A 17,420-nucleotide genomic window follows, 5' to 3' on the forward strand; every position below is an offset into this window, starting at 1 on the left:
AAGTTCCAACTGTAATGTTGTTTGCCGCAAAATAATATCCTACTCATATTTCCCCTATAAACAATAGCTTGGCTTGACTTATGATATTGTATGTTTTGGTGTGGCTATTCAGCTGTTGCTTCACTAACTTTTTCTCCATTTCGTCCGCACTATTCACCGCCATTTCCAACCTCTCGTCCCTTCGTCCAAAATCTTTGCCAGGCTTCGCTTGCCCCGCCATCCTCTTGTTTTGAATCTGAAGCACTTCCGGGTCACGTTGTTTTTTGGAATCCTTCATAATAAGAGTCCTGTCCTGTAAACTGTGTAAATTAATAATTTCAATTTTTTGAAAATATACACACTTATTGACATCTTATACTAGTTATTAAACAATCATTTCTAAAAGTGTTTCTAAAAGTAATTATGTGATACATTTATTTTAATTCGATTTTCAAGCCTACATGTCTAACAATGTGTGTGTACTCCAATGACTGTATGTTGTGCTCCTATCATCTATGTCAACAACCCTGTAGTTCTTTGCTTACACCCACACTCTGAGCCACATGACATCAGCATCTGATTTAGAACTGGGAAAACCAGGAATGGTGTCCAGAATGGCACCCTAATCTGGAATATCAGCCAGGGAATAGTGCTGTTTTGAATAAATGGGATCTATTGCTCTCTCCTTGGTTAATTCAGGTTTAGCCTTCAAAGGGAGTTTTAACGTGCAATCACGTTTAACCTAACGCACAACTGAGCGCTAAACTGTCAAACGGTTTCATGTTTGTTCTAAACCCAAGCTAAACTAGCCTATGCTAAGTGACAGAGCAATAGCGCCAGAGGGTGTATGCATCGTGAAAAAGCTGTCTGTCCTGTAACATGCATTTGTGTGTTTGTTTCTATGTGTACATCATATCATATGATGTGTGTGTCCTCAGATCTGAGTGCTGGAGAGCAGTCTCTGGTTGTAGAGTTATTGGTGGCATCAGTGCGTCAGGCAGTAGAGGGACCCCTGCTGGCGGGAAGGAGCACATGCAAGAAGGTCAGTGTGTTGGAGAGGCTGAAGCGCAATTACCATTATCACCCATTCTCTCTGATGTATGGACTCATTTACTCCCCCACAAGGATTTAAGAACATTGGATTGGTAACAGGAGTGTATACCATATTTATTACACCTCCAACCTAACGCTTTGAGTAAGTGCACTCTTTGGGGAGAAGATTAGGGAATCAGACCGCAGCGTAGTACTGCCCTGTTGGAAAATGCATCTTTCACATGAATGGATAGGTAAATGTTGGATGAAACCCCTGCTTTTAGTTGTATCTGTGATTGAACTCCAGTTGTTGATTGTGATTATGTTTTTGGCCTTAAAATATAAACTCAGCAAAAAAAAGAAACGTCTGATCACTGTTAACTGCATTTATTTTCAGCAAACTTAACATGTGTAAATATTTGTATGAACATAACAAGATTCAACAACTGAGACATAAACTGAACAAGTTCCACAGACCTGTGACTAACAGAAATGGAATAATGTGTCCCTGAACAAAGGGGGGTCAAAGTAACAGTCAGTATCTGGTGTGGCCACCAGCTGCATTAAGTACTGCAGTGCATCTCCTCCTCATGGACTGCACCAGATTTGCCAGTTCTTGATGTGAGATGTTACCCCACGCTTCCACCAAGGCACCTGCAAGTTCCCGGACATTTCCGGGGGGGAATGGCCCTAGCCCTCACCCTCCGATCCAACAGGTCCTAGACGTGCTCAATGCGATTGAGATCCGGGCTCTTCGCTGGCCATGGCAGAACACTGACATTCCTGTCTTGCAGGAAATCATGCACAGAACGAGCAGTAAGGCTGGTGGCATTGTCATACTGGAGGGTCATGTCAGGATGAGCCTGAAGGAAGGGTACCACATGAGGGAGGAGGATGTCTTCCCTGTAACACACAGCATTGAGATTGCCTGTAATTACAACGAGCTCAGTCGATGATGCTGTGACACACCGCTCCAGACCATGACGGACCCTCCACCTCCAAATCGATCCCGCTCCAGAGTACAGGCCTCGGTGTAACGCTCATTCCTTCGACGATAAACGCGAATCCGACCATCACCCCTGGTGAGACAAAACCACTACTCGTCAGTGAAGAACACATTTTTCCAGTCCTGTCTAGTCCAGCGACGGTGGGTTTGTGCCGATAGGCGACGTTGTTGCCGGTGAGGACCTGCCTTACAACAGGCCTACAAGCCCTCAGTCCAGCTTTTCTCAGCCTATTGCGGACAGTCTGAGCACTGATGGAGGGATTGTGCATTCCTGGTGTAACTCGGGCAGTTGTTGTTGCCATCCTGTACCTATCCCGCAGGTGTGATGTTCGGATGTAACGATCCTGTGCAGGTGTTACACGTGGTCTGCCACTGCGAGGATGATCAGCTGTCTATCCTGTCTCCCTGTAGCTCTGTCTTAGGTGTGTCACAGTACGGACATTGCAATCTATTGCCCTGGCCACATCTGCAGTCCTCATGCCTCCTTGGAGCATGCCTAAGGCATGTTTACGCAGATGAGCAGGGACCCTTGGCATCTTTCTTTTGGTGTTTTTCAGAGTCAGTAGAAAGGCCTCTTTAGTGTCCTAAGTTTTCATAACTGTGACCTTAATTGCCTACCGTCTGTAAGCTGTTAGCTACCGTTCCACAGGTGTATGTACATTCATTGTTTATGGTTCATTGAACAAGCATGGGAAACAGTGTTTAAACCCTTTACAATGAAGATCTGTGGAGTTATTTGCATTTTTACAAATTATCTTTGAAAGACAGGGTCCTGAAAAAGGGACGTTTTTATATATTTTGGCATTTTTCGTGGAACAGAAATACATTTATGTAACACAACTCCCGTTTTATTGTTCTCTTACAAATCCTTTCTGGAATGATATTCAAGAATGAGTATCACTTAAAATTCAAGGCTTACATGATTTTATATTGTACTGATTGCAATGGCAAATATATTTAAAATCTAGGATAAAGGATTAAATAATTAAAAACCTGCCTAGATTGTCTATTGGAGTAGGCCTATACGATCCGAAAATAATTGGTGTCATTATGTTTTTACATTTAACAAATGTATCTCAATATTAAAAATGTAAAGGACATGTTATTGTTCCGATACACACACCGGCAAATGGATTATGTATTGTCAACAGGGTTGTTGACTTTAGTGTGTGTGTGGGCTGTTTAACACTGGGATAAACGGATTAAAGTTAGAGGTAGAACCAACAGAATAAATGTTTTATGGAAGCACTTCTCTAAGCGAGAGGTATATTATATATTTCTATATAAGCTATTTACGCTACCTTTTGTATTCTTGATCCTAATGATATAGGTCTAGGTGTAAAACGGCCCTGGAATAAAAACACAATGTGTGTGGTTTGGAGAGAGGGTTGGTTTTACAGGTTTACTCGCTCTGGATTTTTAGTGGTACATGTATTCTTGGCTATCGTGCCATGGCTATGTCCGAGTTGATTCTAAGTTAAACTTAGGCATCACACTACCCTTAAAGGAATACCTGAAACACATTTTTACTGGCAATCATTAGCATCTATGTTCCTTTTTCCTTCCTTTTCTGTCAGAATAAAACAGGATATAATAAGGACTATATGAAATATTTCTTGCATGTAATGGACATAAAGAACTGGTCTGGACATAAAGAACAAGTATTTGATACACTGCCGATTTTGTAGGTTTTCCTACTTAAAGCATGTAGAGGTCTGTAATTTTTATCATAGGTACACTTCAACTGTGAGAGACGGAATCTAAAACAAAAATCCAGAAAATCACATTGTATGATTTTTAAGTAATTTATTTGCATTTTATTGCATGACATAAGTATTTCATACATCAGAAAAGCAGAACTTAATATTTGGTACAGAAACCTTTGTTTGCAATTACAGAGATCATACATTTTCCTGTAGTTCTTGACCAGGTTTGCACACACTGCAGCAGGGATTTTGGCCCACTCCTCCATACAGACCTTCTCCAGATCCTTCAGGTTTCAGGGCTGTTGCTGGGCAATACGGACTTTCAGCTCCCTCCAAAGATTTTCTATTGGGTTCAGGTCTGGAGACTGGCTAGGCCACTCCAGGACCTTGAGATGCTTCTTATGGAGCCACTCCTTAGTTGCCCTGGCTGTGTGTTTCGGGTCGTTGTCATGCTGGAAGACCCAATCACGACCATCTTCAATGCTCTTACTGAGGGAAGGAGGTTGTTGGCCAAGATCTTGCGATACATGGCCCCATCCATCCTCCCCTCAATACGGTGCAGTCGTCCTGTCCCCTTTTCAGAAAAGCATCCCCAAAGAATGATGTTTCCACCTCCATGCTTCACGGTTGGGATGGTGTTCTGAGCACCCTGTCTCTCGCTCTTTCCGTTTTCATCCCTCCTTCCCACCCTGCCTCCTTTCACCCAGCTTTGAGCTTTTCATCCCTTGGTCCCTCCCTCCACACAGCTCTAAGCATCAACCTCTCCTTCCTTCTATCCCTCCCTTAAGCTTTTCCCTCCCCCATAATCGAAAACATTCCCTTTAAGTGAGATTTGTTTTTTTTAACCATTCCTCTCCCTTACTGAACGGTTTGTCCTGTCTGAACTAGTTTCATTTGGCTTTTCTTTTTTTTTCATCCTTCTTCTTCCTCCAAACACGGTGAGTGGAGTTTAGACCAAAAAGCTCTGTTTTTGTCTCATCAGACCACATGACCTTCTCCCATTCCTCCTCTGGATCATCCAGATGGTCATTGGAAAACTTCAGACGGGCCTGGACATGCGCTGGCTTGAGCAAGGGGACCTTGCGTGCGCTGCAGGATTTTAATCCATGACGGCGTAGTGTGTTACTAATGTTTTTTGTTGTTGAGACTGTGGTCCCAGCTCTCTTTAAGGTCATTGACCAGGTCCTGCCGTGTAGTTCTGGGCTGATCCCTCACCTTCCTCATGATCATTGATGCCCCACGAGGTGAGATCTTGCATGGAGCCCCAGACCGAGGGTGACTGACTGTCATCTTGAACTTCTTCCATTTTCTAATAATTGCGCCAACAGTTGTTGCCTTCTCACCAAGCTGCTTGCCTATTGTCCTGTAGCCCATCCCAGCCTTGTGCAGGTCTACAATTTTATCCCTGATGTCCTTACACAGCTCTCTGGTCTTGGCCATTGTGGAGAGGTTGGAGTCTGTTTGATTGAGTGTGTGAACAGGTGTCTTTTATACAGGTAACGAGTTCAAACAGGTGCAGTTAATACAGGTAATGAGTGGAGAACAGGAGGGCATCTTAAAGAAAAACTAACAGGTCTGTGAGAGCCGGAATTCTTACTGGTTGGTAGGTGATCAAATACTTATGTCATGCAATAAAATGCAAATTAATTACTTAAAAATCATACAATGTGATTTTTCTGGATTTTTGTTTTAGATTCCGTCTCTCACAGTTGAAGTGTACCTATGATAAAAATTACAGACCTCTACATGCTTTGTAAGTAGGAAAACCTGCAAAATCGGCAGTGTATCAAATACTTGTTCTCCCCACTGTATATACAGTATCTCACAAAAGTGAGTACACCCCTCACATTTTTGTAAATATTTGAGTATATCTTTTCATGTGACAACGCTGAAGAAATGACACTTTGCTACAATGTAAAGTAGTGAGTGTTCAGCTTGTATATCAGTGTACATTTGCTGTCCCCTCAAAATAACACAACACACAGCCATTAATGTCTAAACCGTTACTGTATACACACACACACACACACACACACACACACGGTTGAAGTTTACATACACCTAAGCCAAATACATTTAAACTCAGTTTTTCATAATTCCTGACATTTAAGCCTAGTAAAACCACTTTATTTTAAGAATGTGAAATGTCAGAATAATAGTAGAGAGAATGATTGATTTATTTCATTTACATTTAAGTCATTAAGCAGACGCTCTTATCCAGAGCGACTTACAAATTTCAGCTGTTATTTCTTTCATCACATACCCAGAGTCAGGTTTGTAGGCCTCCTTGCTCACAAATGCCTTTTCAGTTCTGCCCAGGATTGAGGTCAGGGTTTTGTGATGGCCACTCCAATACCTTGACTTTGTTGTCCTTAAGCCATTTTACCACAACTTTGGAAGTATGCTTGGTGTCATTGTCCATTTTGAAGACCCATTTGCGACCAAGCTTTAATTTACTGACTGGTGTCTTGAGATGTTGCTTCAATATATCCACATAATTTTCTTTCCTGATGAAGCCATCTATTTTGTGAAGTGCACCAGTCCCTCCTGCAGCAAAGCACCCCCACAACATCATGCTGCCACCCTCGTGCTTCACGGTTGGGATGGTGTTCTTTGGCTTCCAAACATAACGATGGTCATTATGGACAAACAGTTCTATTTTTGTTTCATCAGACCAGAGGACATTCCTCCAAAAAGTCTTTGTCCCAATGTGCACTTGCAAACCGTAGTCTGGCTTTTTTATGGCGGTTTTGGAGCAGTGGCTTCTTTGCTGAGTGGCCTTTCAGGTTATGTCGATATAGATACTTTTGTACCCGTTTCCTCCAGCATCTTCACAAGGTCCTTTTCTGTTGTTATGGGATTGATTTGCACTTTTTGGCACTAAAGTATGTTCATCTCTAGGAGAAAGAACGCGTCTCCTTCCTGAGCAGTATGACGGCTGCGTGGTCCCATTGTGTTTATACTTGCGTACTATTGTTTGTAAAGATGAACGTGGTACTTTCAGGCGTTTGGAAATTGCTCCCAAGGATGAACCAGACTTGTGGAGGTCTACAATTTTTTGAATGAAGTCTTGGCTGATTTCTTTTGATTTTCCAATGATGTCAAGCAAAGAGGCACTGAGTTTGAAGGTAGGCCTTGAAATACATCCACAGGTACATTTCCAATTGACTCAAATGATGTCAATTAGCACATGAGAAGCTTCTAAAGCCATGACATCATTTTCTGGAATTTTCCAAGCTGTTTAAAGGCACAGTCAACTTAGTGTATGTAAACTTCTGACCCATTGGAATTGTGATACAGTGAAATAATCTGTCTGTGAAAAATTACTTGTGTCATGCACAAAGTGGATGTCCTAACCGTCTTGCCAAAACTATAGTTTGTTAACAAGAAATTTGTGGAGTGGTTAAAAAACTAGTTTTAATGACTCCAACCTAAGTGAATGTAAACTTCTGACTTCAGGTTGATTTCTATTCATTTTTTCCCTAAAAAAAGTCAATTGGATCCAATGAACTGACCAGGCTGCTTATAGCCTTGCTAGGACTTTCTAAATATGAGCGTGTATTTATAAATTGGGCTGTTATTATTTCTATTAATATGATCTATTATTGTTTTCTTTTTTTCTGAATGTTTTCGATATTATTTTGTTAGTTATCTTAAAAAGCGCATTCATAGATATACAATAGACCTACAGGGATTTGAATGTGTTAGTGAAGGGTGGCAGTATTGAATTATGTTATCATGGAACTGCCCATCATTCCCTCTGGCCGCCGCCAAGGGTTTGTCTTATGACGCACCTTTGCGTCCTGAGTTGTGGCTTGACTTTAGCCGTCTTGATTACTTCCTGGTCTCATTCTTGCTGGCATCAAAAGGGGGAAAAAAAGTATTAATAGGAGACCGAATGCGATCGGACCACCATCTAATTGGCCTCCATATACCTTACAGAATTACCACGTGGACTGGAATAATGGAAATTGAATCAAAGCCTTTTGGATGATAATTTGTTCTTAACTAAGACAAAATATTTCAGAATTTCCTTTTTTCTGCACAACAGATACAATAAGGGTATGGGACACTTTTAAATGTACTTTTAGAGGTCATTCAATACAATACTCATCATTAAAATAAAAGCAGTTTAGGTCAACAGAGATTAGACTAATAAAGGAAATAACAGTGCAGTTAGATGGTAATGGAAACTGTACTATAGAGGCACAAAATAGGTTAGTGGAATAACAAAAAGAATTGGAGGTACTTACTCAAGAACGATCAAGTGTAATGTATTACAAAAATAAAGTGAATTGGATGGAAAATGGGGAAAAATATTTTTCTTGAATCTTCAATATATAAATGCTACCAAAACAAATTTACAGAAACGCGTTAAATTATGGAGTCATCCATGATTCACCAAATTAGATTTTGAAAGAGGAAGCAACATATTTCAAGATAATGTTTTATTCCATTTCCACTGAAGGATGTTAACTGTAAGGATTTATTTCCTAATACTAATAATACTTTTTTATTATTAACAAATTTACAGAAAGACCTGTGTGAAGGCCAAATTACAGAAGAGGAACTTGTTGAGGCAATAAAATCTTTTCAGTCAGGAAAAACACCAGGGCTTGACGGTATACCAGTAGAGGTACATCAGACCTTTTTTTGATGTACTCAAAGATCCATTATTAGCATGCTTTATTTACTCTTGTACAAATGGTAGACGTTCAGTTACTCAACAAGGTCTGATATCATTACCACTAAAACAGGACCCAGCTGGTAAATAGAAAGATCCAGTCCATTTAAAAAACTGGAGGCCTCTTAAACTTCAATGTTGGGATGCGAAAATCTTGGCAAATTGCATAGCACATAGAATATTTTTTTTTTTACCAGATATTGTTCATCCTGATCAGACCAGGTTTTTTACATTGATAATATACGACAATTACTTGAAACAATGAAACATCAAAAATACCTGGCCTGGTCTTCCTAGTAGATTTTGAAAAGGCATTTGATAAAGTACGACTAGAATTTACCGTAATTTCCGGACTATTAAGCGCACCTGAATATAAGCCGCACCCACTGAATTTAAAATATATATATATTATTTTGAACATAAATAAGCCGCACATGTCTATAAGCCGCAGGTGCCTACCGGTACATTGAAACAAATGAACTTTACACAGGCTTTAACAAAACACGGCTTGTAACAAAAATAAATAGGCTTTAACGAAGCACGGCTTGTAACAAAAATAAATAGGCTTTAACGAAGCACGGCTTGTAACAAAAATAAATAGGCTTTAACGAAACACGGCTTGTAACAAAAAATAAAAAATGAGCAGTAAACAGTAGCCTACCAAGAAAGTCATTGGTCACTATCTTCCTACTTCTGTGCACTGAAACCATCTCCTTCGGTGTCGGAGTTGAATAGCCTCAGAATTGCTTCATCCGATATTGGATCGTTTTCATTGTCGCTCTCGTCACTTTCATCCGGAGGCAAATCCCCACTGAGCCCTCTTCAACACGCAGCAGTCCAGCCTTTCGAAACCCGTTGATGATAGTGGATTTTTTGACAATGCTCCACGCTGTCAGGACCCACAAATTTGAAAGCGGGAAAAATCCATATATTAGCCGCGTCATTGTTTAAGCCGCGAAGTTCAATGCGTGGGAAAAAAGTTGCAGCTTATAGTCCGGAATTTACGGTATATATAAATGCATGGATTACTTTAATTTCGGTGAATCTCTTATACAATGGGTTAAAGTTATGTACAGCAACCCCTGATATAAAATGTTAAATTAATGGTTACTTCTCAAAGTATTGAGCTTTTAAAAGGAGTAAAACAAGGCTGTCCATTGTCTCCATATCTATTTATTATGGCCATTGAAATGCTAGCTATTAAAATTAGATCCAACAAGAACATCAAGGTGTTATAAATCCAGGGGATAAAAACAAGTGTCAATGTATGCCGATGACTGACAAGTTTTTTTTCTTGTGTCTGGAATTTGTATCCTTGCGCAGTCTCATTGAAGATATTGATCACTTTTCTAGCCTCTCTAGACTAAAACCTAATTATGACAAGTGCACCAGATTACATATTGGATCGTTAAAAGACAGTGTAAACACTATCTTGTAGTTTACCAATAAAATTGGTGGCTGGTGAAGTAGACATACTTGGTATTCACATCTCAAAAAATATAAATTAACTTACCACAATCAATTTCAATAGAAAGTTTGCAAAAATAGATACGATTGGGCAACCATAGAGAGGTAAATACTTGTCTATTTATGGAAAAATCTGATTGATTAACTCTTTGGTCCAATCACAGTTTACTTACTTACTTATGGCACTGCCTACTCCAGATGACTTGTTTCTTAAATCGTACAGTGAGGGGAAAAAAGTATTTGATCCCCTGTTGATTTTGTACGTTTGCCCACTGACAAAGAAATTATAATAATAATAAATGATAATAATGATCTATAATTTTAATGGTAGGTTTATTTGAACAGTGAGAGACAGAATAACAACAAAATAATCCAGAAAAACGCATGTCAAAAATGTTATAAATTAATTTGCATTTTAATGAGGGAAATAAGTATTTGACCCCCTCTCAATCAGAAAGATTTCTGGCTCCCAGGTATCTTTTAAACAGGTAACGAGCTGAAATTAGGAGCACACTCTTAAAGGGAGTGCTCCTAATCTCAGTTTGTTACCTGTATAACAATACCTGTATAAAAGACACCTGTCCACAAGAGCAATCAATCAGATTCCAAACTCTCCACCATGGTCAAGACCAAAGAGCTCTCCAAGGATGTCAAGGACAAGATTGTAGACCTACACAAGGCTGGAATGGGCTACAAGACCATCGCCAAGCAGCTTGGTGAGAAGGTGACAACAGTTGGTGCGATTATTCGCAAATGGAAGAAACACAAAAGAACTACACGGGAGGATCTTGTCAATGATCTCAAGGCAGCTGGGACCATAGTCACCAAGAAAACAATTGGTAACACACTACGCTGTGAAGGACTGAAATCCTGCAGCGCCCGCAAGGTCCCCCTGCTCAAGAATACATATACATGCCCATCTAAAGTTTGCCAATGAACATCTGAATGATTCATAGGACAACTGGTGAAAGTGTTGTGGTCAGATGAGACCAAAATGGAGCTCTTTGGCATCAACTCAACTCGCTGTGTTTGGAGGAGGAGGAATGCTGCCTATGACCCCAAGAACACCATCTCCACCGTCAAACATGGAGGTGGAAACATTATGCTTTGGGGGTGTTTTTCTGCTAAGGGGACAGGACAACTTCACTGCATCATTTGACGGGGTCATGTACTGTCAAATCTTTGGTGAGAACCTCCTTCCCTCAGCCAGGGCATTGAAAATGGGTCGTGGATGGGTATTCCAGCATGACAATGACCCAAAACACACGGCCAAGGCAACAAAGGAGTGGCTCAAGAAGAAGCACATTAAGGTCCTGGAGTGGACTAGCCAGTCTCCAGACCTTAATCCCATAGAAAATCTGTGGAGGGAGCTGAAGGTTCGAGTTGACAAACGTCAGCCTCGAAACCTTAATGACTTGGAGAAGATCTGCAAAGAGGAGTGGGACAAAATCCCTCCTGAGATGTGTGCAAACCTGGTGGCCAACTACAAGAAACGTCTGACCTCTGTGATTGCCAACAAGGGTTTTGCCACCAAGTACTAAGTCATGTTTTGCAGAGGGGTCAAATACTTATTTCCCTCAATAAAATGCAAATCATTTTATAACATTTTTGACATGCGTTTTTCTGGATTTTTTTGTTGTTATTCTGTCTCTCACTGTTCAAATAAACCTACCATTAAAATTATAGACTGATCATTTCTTTGTAAGTGGACAAACGTACAAAATCAGTAGGGGATCAAATACTTTTTTCCCCCACTGTAGTAACCAAAAAAGTGTTAAACACATCAAATATATTTTTTTATTTTTTATTCTTCAAAGTAGCCACCCTTTGCCTTTGACAGCTTTGTACACTCTTGGCATTCTCTGAAAAAGCTTAATGAGGTAGTCACCTGGAATGCTTTTCCAACAGTCTCGAAGGAGTTCCCACATATGCTGAGCACTTGTTGGCTGCTGTTTCTACACTCTGCGGCGCAACTCACCCCAAACCAACTCCTTTCAGTTGAGGTTGGTGATTGTGGAGGCCAGGTCATCTGATGCAGCACTCCATCACTCTCCTTCTTGGTCAAATAATAGCAATTGTGCCTTGAGGTGTGTTTTGGGTCATTGTCCTATTGAAAAACAAATGATAGTCCCACCAAGCGCAAATCAGATGAGATGGCGTATCGTTGCAGAATGATCTATGCTGGTTAAGTGCGCCTTGAATCCTAAATAAATCACTAACGGTGTCACCAGCACAGCACCCCCACAACATGGTGAGAACCACAGATGCAGAGATCATCCGTTCACCTACTCTGCGTCTCACAAAGACATTTTTTACATTTTAGTCATTTAGCAGGTGCTCTTATCCAGAGCGACTTACAGTAGTGAATGCATACATTTCATGCATTTTTTTTGTACTGCCCCCCGTGGGAATCGAACCCACAACCCTAGCGTTGCACACACCATGCTGGCGTTGCAAACACCATGCTCTACCAACTGAGCCACAGGGAAGACATAGTGGTTGGAACCAAAAATCTCAAATTTGGACTCATCAGACCAAAGGACAGATTTCCACTGGTCTAATGTCCATTCCTCGAGTTTCTTGGCCCAAGCAAGTCTCTTCTACTTATTGGTGTCCTTTAGTAGTGGTTTCTTTGCAGCAATTTGACCATGAAGGCCTGATTCACACCGTCTCTTCTGAACAGTTGCTGTTGAGATGTGTCTGTTACTTGAACTCTGTGAAGCATTTATTTGGGTTGCAATCTGAGGTGCAGTTATTTGCCGATTTCTGAGGCTGGTAACTCTAATGAACTTATCCTCTCCAGCAGAGGTAACTCTGGGTCTTCCTTTCCTGTGGCGGTCCTCATAAGAGCCAGTTTCTTCATAGCGCTTGATGGTTTTTGCGACTGCACTTGAAGAAACTCAAAGTTCTTGAAATGTTCCACATTGACTGACCTTCATGTCTTAAAGTAATGATGGACTGTCATTTCTCTTTACTTATTTGAGCTGCTCTTGCCATAATATGGACTTGGTCTTTTACCAAATAGGGCTGTCTTCTGTATACCAACCCTACCTTGTCACAACACAACTGATTGGCTCAAATGCATGAAGAAGGAAAGAAATTCCACAAATTAACTTAACAAGGTACACCTGTTAATTGAAATGCATTCCAGATGACTACCTCATGGTTGAGAGAATGCCAAGAGTGTGTAAAGCTGTCATCAAGGAAAAGGGTGGCTACTTTGAAGAATCTCACATATAAAATATATTTTGATTTGTTTAACTTTTTTTTTTGGTTACTACATGATTCAATGCGTGATATTTCTTAGTTTTGATATCTTTACTATTATTCTACAATGTAAAAAATAAAGAAAAACCCTGGAATGAGTAGGTGTGTCCAAACTTTTGACTGGTATGTCGGACTGCAAAACAACAGTCTCAACATCGACAGTAAAGAGGCGACTCCGGGAAGCTGGCCTTCTAGGCCGTGTTGCAAAGTAAAAGCCGTATCGCAGACTGGCCAATAAAAATAAAAGATTAAGATGGGAAAAAGAATACAGACACTGGACAGAGAAACTCTGCCTAGAAGGCCAGCATCCCGGAGTCGCCTCTTTACTGTTGCCGTTGAGACTGGTGTGTTGCGGGTAGTATTTAATGAAGCTGCCAGTTGAGGACTTGTGAGGCATCTGTTTCTCAAACTAGACACTCGAATGTACTTGTCCTCTTGCTCAGTTGTGCACCGGGCCTCCCACTCCTCTTTCTATTCTGAGCCAGTTTGCGCTGTTCTGTGAAGGTAGTAGTACACAGCGGTGTACCAGATCTTCAATTTCTTGCATGGAATAGCCTTCATTTCTCAGAACAAGAATAGACTGACATGTTTCTAGCCATTTTGAGCCTGTAATCGAACCCACAAATGCTGACGCTCCAGATACTCAACTCGTCTAAAGCAGGCCAGTTTTATTGCTTCTTTAATAAGAACAACAGTTTTCAGCTGTGTAACATAATTGCAAAAGGGTTTTCTAATGATCAATTAGCCTTTTTAAAATGATAAACTTGGATTAGCCAACACAACGTGCCATTGGAACACAGGAGTGATGGTTGCTGATAATGGGCCTCTGTACGCCTATTTAGATATTCCATAAAAAATCAGCCGTTTCCAGCTACAATAGTTATTTACAACATTAACAATGTCTACACTTTATTTCTTATAAATTTTCTGTTATTTTAATGGACGAAAATGTTGCTTTTCATTCAAAAACAAGGACATTTCTAAGTCACCCCAAACTTTTGAACGGTAGTGTATGCAGTATTAGTAGTAATAATAATAGTGTGTGTGTGTATGGGTGGTGGATGGGTTAATAATACTAATAAATATATATATATATATATATATATATATTCAAATCTTGTAAATGTAACACTGTTTTTGACAGGTGGTAAGTGCCAGAGAAAAAAAGTCTCAGGTAGATGATTGTGGCAGACTCACTGAACACTTCCTCAAGGTACTACCACAGTTGCTGATTAAGGTAAGAACATATATTTACATATACATGCACGCACGCACACACACACACACAAAGTAAAACACACTCTTTCATGGGAACATATTACACCAGTGCAGGAGGGTTGGTGGTGACAGAAAGGATGACGATGATAATGCTGCTACTGATGATGGTTAAGAGAATGACAATAATGATTGTATTGATATTACACTTGTTATCCTCCTGCTAGTTAATATCTGTTAAGGCTACTGCCACTAGAGGGCATTACAATCCAGCAGGTGACCGGTTATATTCCGTCTAACAATCTCACAACTCACATGGCTTTTGCTACACTGAACAAACTGGTGTGCAGACTAATCAAAACAATGATGATGATGATTGTGATAATTGTGATATGATAATGATGATTGTGATCATTATATTCCTAGTATTCAGGAAGCCCAGAAACTGTGGCATCTCTTTTGAAGATACCTCAGTATTTACACCCAGACTCACCTAATGCAGAATTCCCACAGGTCAGCTTACTTGAAAATGTGCTTTATAGCCAGCTAGCACTTTTACATTGTTCTTGTAAAAGTTGAATTGTCAACAAATGCAAAATTCCAGTGATTGTGATATGTGATCGTCTTACCTACTTTAGTTGAATGCACTTATTGTAAAAGTGTTTGCTAAATGACTAACAAGAAAATGTTAAACAAATACCATAGAGATGAATAAGTGAGAAATACATGACAACAAGACTAGTAATAATTTATTATTGTATTAGTGTACGGGACATGTGAGCTATGTACTTCTCAGCAATCCTGATGTTTGCAGACTGCTCTTAGCACCTTCTGCTGGTGAGACTATTAAATCAGATTTGAGAAGGAAAAGATCTCCAGCATTCTTGTATGATTCACAGTATTTTCAATGGTCCAAAACATATTTAGTCCATAGACCTTGATCAGGGGTTAAAGTTAAACCTCCATGAAGGTCTATTGACCCAACCATTTGTTTGAGATCACCAATGCGTCTGTTGTTTTACATATACACCCAAAATTAAACAAAATGTCAGAACAACCCTGTTTTAAAGAATATTTCTCCGTCCCCCTTCCTTCCAGGCATTGTCGGGCCTGCTGGCTGAGATGGAAGCTGTTTTGGAGCTCCACACTGACCCTGCGGTGCTGGAGGCGGCTGCTCGCTCATACCTCAGCCTGTGTGGAGAGGAATCAGCCTGGCACCACCTGGCACGACCTGTCAGAGACGCAGTGGTCCAATGCTGGGCAGACAGACTGGCAGCACTGCTGGGTGACACACTGCAGGTAGGCACAGAGATGCCATGTGTAACACATACATAAAAATCTGTAGTTTCTTTAGGCAGTTTCTTTAATACAGAGTGGCGATTGAGTTATGTATCTGTTGCCATGTTCCACTCCCATCTCTCTCTTTCTTCTCAGAATGGCAACTTCACTGCTGATGAGGAAAAGACAGGAGAGATTCTATCTACACTGAAGAAACTCACTGCTTTCCACAAGTAAGATAATGTGTGTGTTTGTTTGTGTGTGTGCGTTTGTGCCTGTTTATGCACGCAGGTGATCATGGCTGCGTTCGTGTGTGTGTGTGTGTGTCACCTGCTCTGCTTTCTTGTAGTGCCCAGGACCTGTCTCGTTGGGGACTGTATGAGCAGGTCTTTCCTCTTCTCTCAGTGGAGATCATTCATGGTGGATTACCTACACAGGTAGATAACATCACACCAGTCACATCCTACTAACCCCTGAGCTCTTCATATATGGAACATCACAAAAACTTTTGACATTTACAGTACAGTTGAAGTATAAAAGACCAATCAGGACCTAGTTGAGAACACCATGCCTCACCACCTCTGACCGACCTCCCTCTCTCCCCTCAGCTGACAGTGGAAGCCCTGCAGTGTGTATCTTACTCTGTCCTCTGGAACCTCAACACCAGCAGAGAAACCCTGACCTCACGGGTGACCACCTGATATTACCTCCTAAAGTTAGCTAGTCCGGCTTTATTTACAGTTAGCTAGTTTCCTGTATGGTTGTACTGAAGTATTGAATGCTATGACTGACCGTGTGTGTGTATGTGTGTGCAGGAAAAGGCTGTAGCCCAGAGGAGTCAGATGAGAGCATTGTGTGAGAAGTGTCTACGTTGTCTGTCCCACAACGATCAGAGTGTGAAGGAGCAGGTAGGACACACAGCAGCACTATTAGTCTGAACCTTTAAATACTTTAGCTGCACTGGTGCATTGGATTCAATGGAATAGTCCCAAGAGTGTAAATCCTGTCCGTCTGGCACAGAATGCAGGCTCAATGAAAGGGGTCTTAACACAGGACTGCTAGCCTCCATGTTATTTTTGGGGGGCGGCAGCGTAGCCTAGTGGTTAGAGCGTTTGGACTAGTAACCGAAAGGTTGCAAGTTCAAATCCCCGAGCTGACATGGTACAAATCTGTCGTTCTGCCCTTGAACAAGGCAGTTCCTAGGCCGTCATTGAAAATAAGAATTTGTTCTTAACTGACTTGCCTAGTTATATAAATAAAATACATTTTGTCTAAATGGACCCGTACTGTATTGACTAGTGAACTTTGTTGTCCTAGTGACTCTGTTATCGTTTACATCTTAGTGATTTTGTTACAACGCCACCCCCATACCTCATTCTGATAATTAGTGAAACTAATAAACTATCAGCAATCGCTTCCCATGAGTAAAAATGAACTATAGTCAAAATGTGCTTTATTACCCCTTTAAAGAACAAACATTATTTATATGATTATTTCCTCTGTTGTTTCTGCCTTTCGGTGGCTCCAGCATGTGTGACATTGTGCTGCTTACACCATTGGACATACCATTGATTCTACATCACTGGTCATGTGATTGGTTGTGTCCTCAACCGCTCAGGCCTTCCTATCTACAGTATCTCTGTGTATGATAACCTCACTGACACTGGGTGGTTAATCTGCTCTCTTTATGAAGGGTACAACTAGCGTGAGCTAGCATTCATCATGACAACTGCTAAAGCAGAAACAGTTCTGACAACCGTGCCACAAGTCAGTTCAAATATATATT

At 40.7% G+C, this 17,420-nt stretch overlaps 1 protein-coding gene across 6 annotated transcripts in view; it reads left to right on the forward strand.

Moving 5' to 3' along the window:
• si:ch211-269e2.1 (cohesin subunit SA-2) overlaps positions 1-17,420 on the forward strand; it is a 48,493-nt gene that overhangs the window by 21,052 nt on the left and 10,021 nt on the right. For all 6 annotated transcript variants that reach the window (XM_029703626.1, XM_029703631.1, XM_029703629.1 and 3 more), the window contains 8 exons: positions 918-1,021; positions 14,286-14,378; positions 14,783-14,869; positions 15,455-15,655; positions 15,791-15,867; positions 15,984-16,071; positions 16,243-16,323; positions 16,450-16,542. In XM_029703626.1, coding sequence (XP_029559486.1) covers positions 918-1,021; positions 14,286-14,378; positions 14,783-14,869; positions 15,455-15,655; positions 15,791-15,867; positions 15,984-16,071; positions 16,243-16,323; positions 16,450-16,542 — 824 coding nt within the window. The remainder of the gene's footprint in view (positions 1-917; positions 1,022-14,285; positions 14,379-14,782; positions 14,870-15,454; positions 15,656-15,790; positions 15,868-15,983; positions 16,072-16,242; positions 16,324-16,449; positions 16,543-17,420) is intronic.

This window comes from Salmo trutta, chromosome 20 (genome assembly GCF_901001165.1).
Source record: "Salmo trutta chromosome 20, fSalTru1.1, whole genome shotgun sequence".
NCBI lineage: Eukaryota > Metazoa > Chordata > Actinopteri > Salmoniformes > Salmonidae > Salmo > Salmo trutta.